This window comes from Dasypus novemcinctus, chromosome 19 (assembly GCF_030445035.2).
Source record: "Dasypus novemcinctus isolate mDasNov1 chromosome 19, mDasNov1.1.hap2, whole genome shotgun sequence".
NCBI lineage: Eukaryota > Metazoa > Chordata > Mammalia > Cingulata > Dasypodidae > Dasypus > Dasypus novemcinctus.
The window spans coordinates 44,607,132-44,618,238 of NC_080691.1; the positions used below are offsets into that span (position 1 = coordinate 44,607,132).

The window sequence follows — 11,107 nt, forward strand, 5'->3', positions numbered from 1 at the left end:
AAACTTTCTTAAACCTTCTACATGTTTCAGGACATCCATCCCTAAAATCATTCTTCCAGAAGGAATCACATCAACAGGTAATTGTCCCCAAAGTTGTGATTTCAGAGGGCCTATCATCAAATTGCAGTCACATGGATTTACTTGGGGGAAAAAAATGCTGTAAAAATGTATATGGACTCTATTTACAGCATCCATAATATAAGTTTTTCAGCTGCTCCAGGTCATTCTCGGATGGCAGAACCTTGGCTCTTAGCCTCAGCAAGTTTCTAAGGGAAACACGCAGAAATGGGAACTGTGAGGGCACTCAGTTCCTCCTGCTTTCCCCCTTCTTCCTCACCTCCACTGCCTCCCTTAGAGGAAGTGGAAATCTCTTTGTGCTTCCCCCTCAGAACATCCAGTGCCTGAAAATTTAGACCAGGATTGGATTTAAAAGCCAAAGTTATAAAGCTATTGGATTATAAATTAAGAACACAAAGCCACTGATTTAACCTGTAAAAGTTCATTCCCAAAGGAACTTTCCCACCTTGGTTTGTTCTGTGGCTGGACAAATCCTAAACTGACCCCTACAGTAAATGTTCCTATACTTTACACCACTAATGTTTCTATCAATCCTCAGTTTTGCCTCTGCACCACTCTTCTGCAAATTCACACCAAGACAGATCTGGGTCTAACCATGCTTGCCATTCCAGAATCCTCTCTTCTAAAGCCTACCGTGATAAATCCCTTTGTTAATCTTGAACATGACTCCAGTGCTTTTAGGGCTCATATGACCAACTAGGTCCAGGTTCTGGATAACATACATACTTCACTGAACTTAAGCTAGTCACCACTGCAATCTACTATGTGCCAGGAACTGCTTTTCCCAGGAGCCCTCTTTTCATTTAAGTCTAAGAATGGTGTGGTTGAGTGTGAACCAGATGCCCTCTTTTCACTTACAGAAGTACCTCTAACAGTATAACCTACAGCATGATGTAGAAAGGCTCTAGCCAGATAAACCCACATCGGCTCTGTTTTTGCATGGGCAGAGGTAGGCATTTTGGATATACCCATGCTTTCTGCTACCACTGATGACAGGTCCTGTGCTAAGAGTTTTCCAGCAGCTTATGAGGGTAACATGGTCAGGCCCACCAAGAAGAGGGGCTTGGATTGTGAAACACGAAAAGTCTTGCAGAAGGTAAGGGCCACACCTGGTGGTGCCACCCTGGTCTTGTGCGCTGTGGTCACCACCCCACCTCTGGCCAGGGCTGCCTGTGCAGGGTATTGTTGGAGGGGCACCCGGATCCCACCAGCACCTCCCGAGTCTCAGATGTGAGTGGGGAACAAAAGTACCGCTAGGGGATTAGGGGCTTACACGTAGGCGGCCACAGCAGGGTCTCAAGGTATTTCTGGTCCGTCATGACTCCCATGAAGAGAACACGGGCCACCAGCAGCGCGGGACTATGTGACCAGAAATGAGCTCAATGAGCATCACCGCGCGCCACCATTCCGTGCAAGCAGCCAGCCCGGGCCAGCAGCCCTTGGGACTGGCGCGGAGCCGCGGCCTGCTCGCTTCAGCTCGGAGGCGCGGGGCAGGAGGAGGCGCGGGGCCAGCACGAAGCCCAGCACGACCCTGAGCAGCGCGCTAGCCACGCAGCCACACCCCTCGCCGCTCCGCCCGCCTTTAAGAGGGGACCAGGCCTGGCGCTGGCTGCGGTGGCTCATCCTGCTGGCCCGCAGACTCTCGGGGACAGCGCGGGGGCGAGGGCCGTGGCAACAAGTCCAGGCCCCTGTGCCGCACTGTTTGCGTCCCCAGCTGGCTAGGCTTAGCTCGTGTGGCGCCCCTGTCTGTCCTCTTCGTGGCTGGTGCCGCATCATGATACAATTTGGAAGGAGGTTCCCATGCACAAGCCTCAGCGATGCTCCTGACTCTTGGGGGAGTTGTAGCTCCTACAGAAAGTACTTGGAGTTTTCCTGCCCAGGCGATTTGCGTTTTCTCACTTATTAATTAAATAATTTATATACTCATTCATTATGCTTTCTCTTAATTATTTAATGTAGCAGGAAATTTATCGCACTAAAATTTTCATTTTAACCACGTTTAAGTGTACGATTCAGTAGGATTAATTATATTCTCAATATGTTGCTACTATTCCCAACCCCCTTTGCCCTGACATTTTGACTCCTGAAACAGAAAACCATTACCCATTAGGCTATAACTTCCTCTCCCAGCAGGCTTCCTACCCAGTCCCTGGTATCATACAAACACTATCTCCTGAAATGTACTTCTCTTCAGTTATTTCATAATAGGAAGTTAATAAAATATTTTCCTTTTATTGTAGTAACATATAAACAACACCAAATTTCTTATTTAACCACTTTCTTAATACTATTGTACACATATGCCATGTTTTGTTTATCCATTCACTAATTGATGAACTTTTGGTGGTTTACATTTTTGGGCTATTATGCCTAATGCTGTTATGACTATTCACATATAAGGTTTGGTATGGATAATATTTTATTTACTTTTGGGATAATTCCTACCAGTGGGATTACTGGGTCACAGGGTAACTCTGTGTTGAATATTTTCCAGACTACCAGACTATTTTCCAAAATGTTTGTACCATTTTCCATTCTCACCAGCAACGTAAGAGGGATCCACATTCTTAACATCCTCTCACAACTTCTTACTATCTGCATTTTGGATTTTATACATTCAAGTGGAAGTTAAGGATTATCACATTGCGTATCTGAATTGCATTTCTCTAATAATTAGACTGAACAGAAAGAGGCCAGAGCACCCACTGCTGGACCACAGGAAAAAGTGCCTGCACGATTCTGCCTTCTCCAGGACCATCCAGAGCTAGCCCAAGGCTCCAGGCCTGTGCAGACTTTCTCTCCTGAGCACATCACTAATGTCATCATCACTGGAGACCAGCACTAGGTCCAGCATGTGGCTTCTAGTGCCTCAGCAGAGCCCCCTTCCCTGGGAACAAGGACTTGAATACAGTCTCAAATGAAGGTCCTTGTCCCTAGAAGATTCCAGGTCATTTTATCAACCATGACAATAAGCAAGACCATGTTGGTGGACAGAAAGACTTTATATTGCAAATGGCAATTACAATCATTTAATATATTAATATACAGAATGTATTTTAAGAAATACCAGTTGGCACATTAAGAAAGTTTACAAATTTTCAAATATCTAAGTCCAGAAATAACCTCCAACCTTTTGAAAAATAATGAGCAATATGTGGGGCATATACTATTAGCTATTGAGACATATTTTAAAGCAAAATTAATTTAAATGATAAAATATTTTAAACAGTGCCAGGTTGGTGCAAAAAAAAAAAAAAGAAAAACAAACCAAGGCAATTTGAGAAATAGCTCAGAAACATACCTACCTAAGCAATAGTCATAGGATGGAGTATGCAAGCTATTTAAAATTCATACTTCCCACTTGATTCTGCCTCATTTTTTTCTTTTTTACAAAAAGTGGAAAGAAGTAGTACTATTTAAAAGTTTACTTCACATGATTTGCAGTATTCTGTGTACTTTCTTGGGAAAAAAGAACTTTGCCTGAGTTCATATTATAAATTAATTTACAAATACCCAATTGTGCTAGAAATAATATTAATAGAAGTCTGTACAATTTCACATTCAAAAAATCCACAGAAACCATTTTTTTTACACAGTGTGGGGATAGGTAGTCTCTTTTGTTTTCTTTTCATATGTTTTTTTACAAAAGCAATGCTGGTGTAATCTATATCTCAGTAAAGGGGTTTTATAATAAGTCTTTTCTATATGTATGTTTCATAATAAAAAATAAAGTTTTCAGTAATGCTGTCTCAGAATGCAACACATATGAAAGTTTTATTTTATTTTATTTTCTTACTTTGTGCTTCTTTTTCTAAAAAAATTAAAAACAGTAACACTCACCAAGATCCAAAAGCATCATATGAAGACAATTCAAAATATTGCCTTCACCTTAATTGGATACTGTTCCAATACTTTTAACAACTATATACATTTCATTGAGCATTTTTTGAATAAATTCTTTCATTCAATAAACAATGGCTGCATGTTCACCCTTTAGCAGGCACCCTGCTGGAAACTGGGTGTGTATCATAAAAATCATCAAATGGAGATACTTCTGAGCATTGAGAGAGTTAAAAATTGTTTATGTATATATATACATATTTTTATTGTGACTGCAAATGGTTTTACTATATTTAAAAACCCTATAAAATCCATTTAAATACTATTTTCAATAAAATTCTAATAATATTTTGTAAAAAACTGAAAAATCCAGGACACATTTTAAAAGACAGCACACCAGGTTGTTGTCAACAAGAACAATGATCACCCTAGACCTTGGGAATAGGGCAGCAGGAATAAGACAGAGAGACTGTGTCCACCTGTCATCTCAAATGGTTTTCATCTCAACTAGAATTTCTGGACAAAGGAAATCTATATTCATCATTGCCCCTATACACTTGTTTGCCTATGGATCCTGGCTTCTTAGGTTTGTAGGAATTAGAACACAGAGGTTATGAGCACCAGCTCTTGAGTCAGACTCACTGGATTTAATTTTGGTACCACAATTTATTGTGTGGCCTTGGGCAAGTGGCCCAACATCTCAGAGGTTCACTTTCCTCACAAAGACAATGAGGGATCATAATAATATGTCTCCTAAGGTTGTTGTGAGGACTTAATGGAGGATCCATATCATTTTTTCTTGGAGCCCTCACAGCCTCCCCTAGTTACCCACTAAGCTCCCTGTCAATATCTCTTCTGTGCAAAGTTGCCTAAAAAGCTTTGCAGTTCCAGAATGTTCACTCCCTCCTTCTCTCCTCTGAAGAGCTGCACAGCCACTCATCTCTGAAGAGGTCAACTGAGGCATGTCCCCTCTGAGAAACCTTCACGGAATATCACAAGGAGTGAGAGTTTCTTCCGTCCCTCGACTCTTTACTCCCAGCATATTTCATGTTCTTTGTATTATTTATCTCTTGTGGGCTTTTGACTCATGTACCTGTTATTAACATGGAAAATAAGTTGATATTAGTTACATTGGGTCTGAACTCAGTACTTTACACATTGATACCTCAATCAACATAGTGGAATTTAAGTGAAATGTTGAAATGGAAGACCCAGGGCTGAGGAGAGTGAAGTTTTCAATGTGACCAGCAGGGGACATCATGGCATCTCTCTAGTTTCTCCATGTAGAGGGAGCTCCCAGATGGGTGAGAGTCTTAAGTCTGGTTCCCCATGAGCTACCTGATGGAAAATCAAGAGCTCTGGTCTCTGGATGAAATCTCCTGCTTTTAGCTTTATGGGTGGACCCATCTGTGGCTCATGCAGGCTAGGAGAAACCTCAGAGCATCACTGCCTTTTACATGCCTCCATCCATAGGCCCCAATTCAGGAAGTAGATGGGGCCCATGTGGGAGGGAACATATTTGCCTGACTAGCCCTCCTCCATGAGTCTAGTATGGGGGAATTAAATTCTGGGGCAGCCCACTTCTAGATCTGGAGCTCAAAGGCTGTGCCCACCATGTCCTGGACATCTTTCCTCCTTGTGCTCCTCTTGAATGTGAGAGGTAGGGACAGTCCTCATGCACTGGCTCAGATCTCATAAGCTTAATCTTGTCTCTATTCATCACTCATGCACATCTGTCCACAGATTGACTCTCCCAGCCTGTGCTGACACAGCTGCCTCCCTTTCTGCATCTCTGGAATCGTCTGTGGGAATTACCTACACACTGAGCAGTGATGTCAGTGTAGACAACTGTATTATATGCTGGTACCAAAAGAAGCCAGGAGTCTTCCTATGCCCACTCCCAGCCCAAGGTCTGAGCAAGACTCATAGTTGAATATGGTTTGAGAATGTCTCATGGTCCCCTGGATCCACCAGGGCACAAATAAGTTTTACCCCTGACAAGTTCCCCACCCTCCTTCCCCACATCTTCTCCTGCTCACCTTGTCTAGAAGCTGTTCTTTCCTTTCCAGTGGCTCTGGAGATATTGAGCAAGTAGAGCCTTCTCCATTATGTTGTGGGACTGTCTCTGTGAACTGCCAACAGGGACAAGGACATTCAGGGGCAGGCTCCCCTCACCCACAGGTTTCCAGTTCTTTAATTTGCTCCACTCTTTCTCAATCCAAGATGATTTCTTGTCGATGTCAAGGTAAAGGTGAGGCTGGGGCACTAAGGGATTGATACAGACAAATGAAATAGTTCTAATTCTACAAAAACCTTGAAGTAGAATCAGGAGGATGGACAGAACATGGGTCCCCACTCTGGTGCTGAAGGAAGCAGATTCTGGGGAACACCTGAACCCTCAGCTGGGGTCCTCCCCTCCTCACCTTTCTCCCTGCACAGGGGACTGCCTAAAGGTATTCTGGAAATGGCCCATCAGGAGTGCCTCAGCTGTCAACTTTCTGCTCCCCTTACAGAAGGAGGCCTCTGTACTGCTCAGCTCAATCACCCTCATCCTGGAGGATTCCATGCTCAAGTTCTTCCTTAATTCTGGAAGCTTCCCTGACTTCTCATGATGCTAGAGGCAAAATAAAGAAGTGTACTGGTGATTCCAATTTTTTTCTTATTGTGTCCAGGCCTCAGATTTCTTCTGAAGCACAAACACTAATCCTGCAACCAGCCTCTGCCCAGCCCACCTCTGCTTCTTATCTGGCTTTGAGATAGTTGAACTCCCTAAAAAAATTTCCCTAAGAAGTTTTGTGTCTTTGACTTGAAAGAAAGCCTAGAAATTCACCCATTAGCATGGCCTGTTAATCCTTAAGTTGTACAGAGTATCTATCTGGATGATGTAAAAAGTTCCTTAATGGACGAGTGTGCTGATGATAGCATATCATTGTGCATGTAATTAAATCAATGAAAAAAGGGAAAATAAAGAAAGTTCCAATTCTGGCTGAGATACTGTGGTACTGTTCAAAATTCATCTCTTAGATCTGAGAAGTCAAGTGAGCAGTCCTTGCCCCTCTCTGTCTAGACATTGCCATGGTATTTCTACCCATTTGTTATTTCCTTAATTCCTTGCTCTAGTGTCACTATAGCTGAATAAAATGCCCTAAATCCCTAAGTGTTAATCTATGGCAGCCAACACACATTCAGCTTGGTAAAAAGAAAGCAGTTGTGGATGCCTCCCCTCTTTCCCTTCAAGAGAAAAGAGTTCATCTTCTGACATTTCTGCTCCCCTATCCCTCTCTTATGGTAGGAGAAGGATAAAAGGGAATTATATTGAAAAGTCACCAACCAGAAGACCCAATTCCAAGCTGACTCTTTGTGTTTCAATTCTAATAAAATAGGAATGATCATGCCAGACCCCATTAGCCATGATTTTACACAAGGACAGATAGCAAGGATTCCTGGCTCTGGTCTGTCTGTAAACAGATGTTAAGCTCATGTAGAGCTGGGGAAGACATGCCAGGTTACCAGACAGTCTCCAGAGGGCATCCCAGAGGGCCTAAGTCCCCCACATGAGCCTCCTGTCCAAGGGCACCTGGACATGGTAGAGTGGTAGCTGCTTCCAGGAGACCATGACCAGAGGCATGTGGTGAGGGGATGGTGCATATTCTTAGTCAGGTTCTAAATGACACTGTGGTGTCTGTCTGGGTAGCTCTGTGGCTCTCTGTCTCTTTCTCTTTCAGTAACTCACACCATTCCTCTCTGATCTACGGCTCGAGGAAGGCCAGTATAATTGAGGGGAGCAGCTCTAGCAAGAGGCCCATGTGGTAAGAACCTGAGACCTCCTGCTCACAGGCTTCTGGGTGAGTTTGGAGAGGGCCATTCAGGTCCTGTAACACCTCGAAATGTCTACAGCCGGGAACGACAGCTTCACTGCTACATTCAGGGGACTCTGAACCAGAATCACACAGGGAAACTCTTTCAGAATTAATGGCTCACAGAAATAAGGCAGCTAATAAACACAATTTCTTTTAAACTGAAATGTTTTTAATAACTTGTCATTAAGTGATAGATAGCTAATACAGAGCGAGTACAGGATAGGAATTTAAAGATTTGTGACTTCCAGATATATTCTTTCTCTAAAATGACTTTACCGAGAAGGCTCCTTCAGTCAGTTTTGCCATCACAACCCTCTCCTGGGGTTGCTCCCCCAGACAAAGCTGAGTCTTAAAGAAACCAGAACCAAGAGTGGGCACAGTCCTGTGTTAGCAGCCCCAGGACTTGTTTCTTGGTGAAATCTCAGCAGTAACCTGGACATCCAATGCAACTTGCTCAGGACCACCTGTAAGCCCATGAAATTTTCAGGAGCCTCTTAGCAAGGGCTTTGTATTTTGTTTGTGTGTGTTTAATTTATTTTTATTTTTAAGGCATATATAGATGACATAAATGTAACACAAAAAATATAATGGTTTCCTGTATACCTCCCTCCCTCCCCTCCCATGCTTTCCAACATTAATACTTCCTTCATTAGTGTTGTACATTTGGTACAATTGATGAACACACATTGAAGCATTGCTACTAATCATGGATTACATTTCTGTTATAGTTTACACTCTGTCCCAGACAATTTTGTAAGTTATGACAAAATATACAATGGCCTGTATCTGTCACTGTGATGTCATGCAGGACAGCTCCAAAGTCCTGAGGATGCCCCCCTATTACACTTATTCTTCCCTTTCCCGTCCTCAGAGCTTCCCATAGCCACTGTCTTTATATCAATGATAAGTACTTCCTTTGCTAGAATAATAATGTCTATAGTAGACTAATAATAAACCTATAGTAGAATAATAATAAGTCTACTTTAGTACATTGATCATTTCCCAATTTTGAGAATTTTGGGGTGGTGATGACCACTCTCCTTCTAATTGAGAGAGATCTTATATCCCATGGAGGAGATGGATGGAACTATGCTGCTTGCAGTTGCAGATATTGTTTTTTCCTTGGGATGGTTTTGTCCATCATCATCCCCTTGTGGATTGAAGGACTTTATACCTTGGAGGAACTATATTGATGCCCAAATTCAATACAGCCTTGAAACGAGGGGGGAATAAGCAGCTGGGCTCTCAGGTCTTTGGGCTATGTCAAGATTGTGCCCTGTGGCCAGCAGTGGGTGCGGTGGGGCTGCCTGTGGTTCTTGCACTGGGATCCAGAAGGAATATTCATTCAAATGTGCCCTATTTGGGGAGTTGGGCCCTGTGCTCACTGATGGGGACTTAGCATTTGTGTGCATGCAGGCATGATGGAGTCCCGTGAGTAAGGACCTTTCTGTCATCTCAGCAGCTGCTACCTCCCAGGGCTCTCCCAGGGGGAAAACAAACCTTTATCCTCCTTGTCTAGAGTGAACTGAGCTCCAGCATCAGGGCTCAGGGGGTGTGGGCAGTCAGTGGGTAGAAGTCGATTTGCATGATGAGCCCCTTCTCTGGCAGAGGGTGGGAGAATAAAGGAGACCTGGGGCAGCCCAGCTCCACTGTGGGGCTCAGGGACTGTTTCCACCATGGCCTGGACTCCTCTCCTCCTCGTGATCCTCTCTCACTGCTCAGGTAGGGACAGACTTTGGGCACCCTGGGCAGATCTCCCATGCTGGGTCACCTCCTCTAGCTCAGACCTCAGACAGCTCAGACTGGTCCCTGCCCCAGCACCCAATCATGTCTGTGTTTGCGGTTTCCCTCTCCCAGAATGTGCTGACTCAGCCATCCTCCCTCTCCTCATCTCCTGGAACAACGGCCAGACTTCCTGCACCCTGAGCAGTGATGTCAGCGTTGGTAGTATTCACATGTACTGGTACCAGCAGAAGCCAGGGAGCCCTCCCCGGTATCTCCTGAGGTACAAATCAGACTCAGACAAACACCAGGGCTCCGGGGTCCCCAGTCGCTTCTCTGGAGCCAAAGATACCTCGGCCAATGCAGGGCTTCTGCTGATCTCTGGGCTCCAGCCTGAGGACGAGGCTGACTATTACTGTAGCATATACCACAGCAGTGCTTCTCACAGTGATACAGGCAGATGAGGAAGTGGGACAAAACCCTGGGCCCCACAGGCCTGGGTTATGACCCTTATATTGTTGACATTAAGCTACATTGATACTTACACTTACTAAAAAAAATTCCCCATTCAAAAATTATCTTTCAGATTTTCACCAAGTAATTATAAAGAACGAAAAGTTCTCAAACCAATAGTCTCACTATAGCCAGAATCAGCTGCTAACCTGAATGAGACCCTGAGGACCTGTGGAATCCAGACAGCGCCTACAAGGAAGATTCATGTCCACTCCTAGAGGTGGGGCCACCTTCCTGACTCAGACTCTCCAGGTCAGCCCCCAGGGAGGACACCCTCCCTGCCTTCCTCATGGAGCCCACAGCTGTGAAGCCAGCAGTTCCGAGACTTACACAGTGCTCCAGCACCATGGGGAAGAGAGACAAACCCTCCCCACTGCTTCCAGTGAAAGGACATGTGGAGTCACAGGTCATGTCTATCTACTTTCTGGACTTCTTCTCATTTTCCAGTGAATCCAGCAAATGATCCAATTGTATTATACCCCAATACTTCTCACTCTGTGTCATTCACTATAGGCCATGATGGAGCTAGTTTCTACCTCATAACTTCTCTGACTTTAGATATAGATGATACAAACTGATCCTCAGCATCACACAAGCAAAGAAAATAAACAATGACCTGATCAATTGAAGGCAACCGAGGGAAGCCTGGAGTCCTAAGCGGACTGAGGAGGAAGTTGAAGGTTGTTCTGTGCATGCCCTGGGGTTTCAGCTTTGTTCTTCCGTGTCGTGTAGGTGCAGACACCCCTGCTCCTGGAGATCCCAGCACAGCACACTCAGCTCTGCTGCTGGTTCCTACTGAGGGGCCCAAACTGATCAAAAGACGACAGACCAAATGGTGCAGGAGCATTTCAAATCTCAGCTACAACAGGTCCACTCCTGCTTCATGGCTCAAAGAAGGCACATAATAATCTGATCATCACAAGAATCAGCCTGTGTGTTGTATAATCTCCAACCCATGCACAGCTTTAATAGAAACTGTTGCCCAAAGTTAGGATAAATATATTTTGTGTTTCTTGGTGTTGAAATACTCCCCAATTTCTGTCCCTGTCTCAGCCCCCCAGAGCCTAAAGTCTGTGCTGGTCTGGATCAGACCA

General features: G+C 44.3%; 1 gene segment (V, D, J or C); it reads left to right on the forward strand.

The window, feature by feature from the left end:
- The first annotated feature begins 9,454 nt into the window (after nt 1-9,454).
- LOC131274450 (immunoglobulin lambda variable 5-45-like) lies at nt 9,455-9,964 on the forward strand. The segment is given in 2 exon segments: nt 9,455-9,500; nt 9,636-9,964. Coding segments are annotated over 2 exon segments (375 nt in total).
- Nucleotides 9,965-11,107: the final 1,143 nt, after the last annotated feature.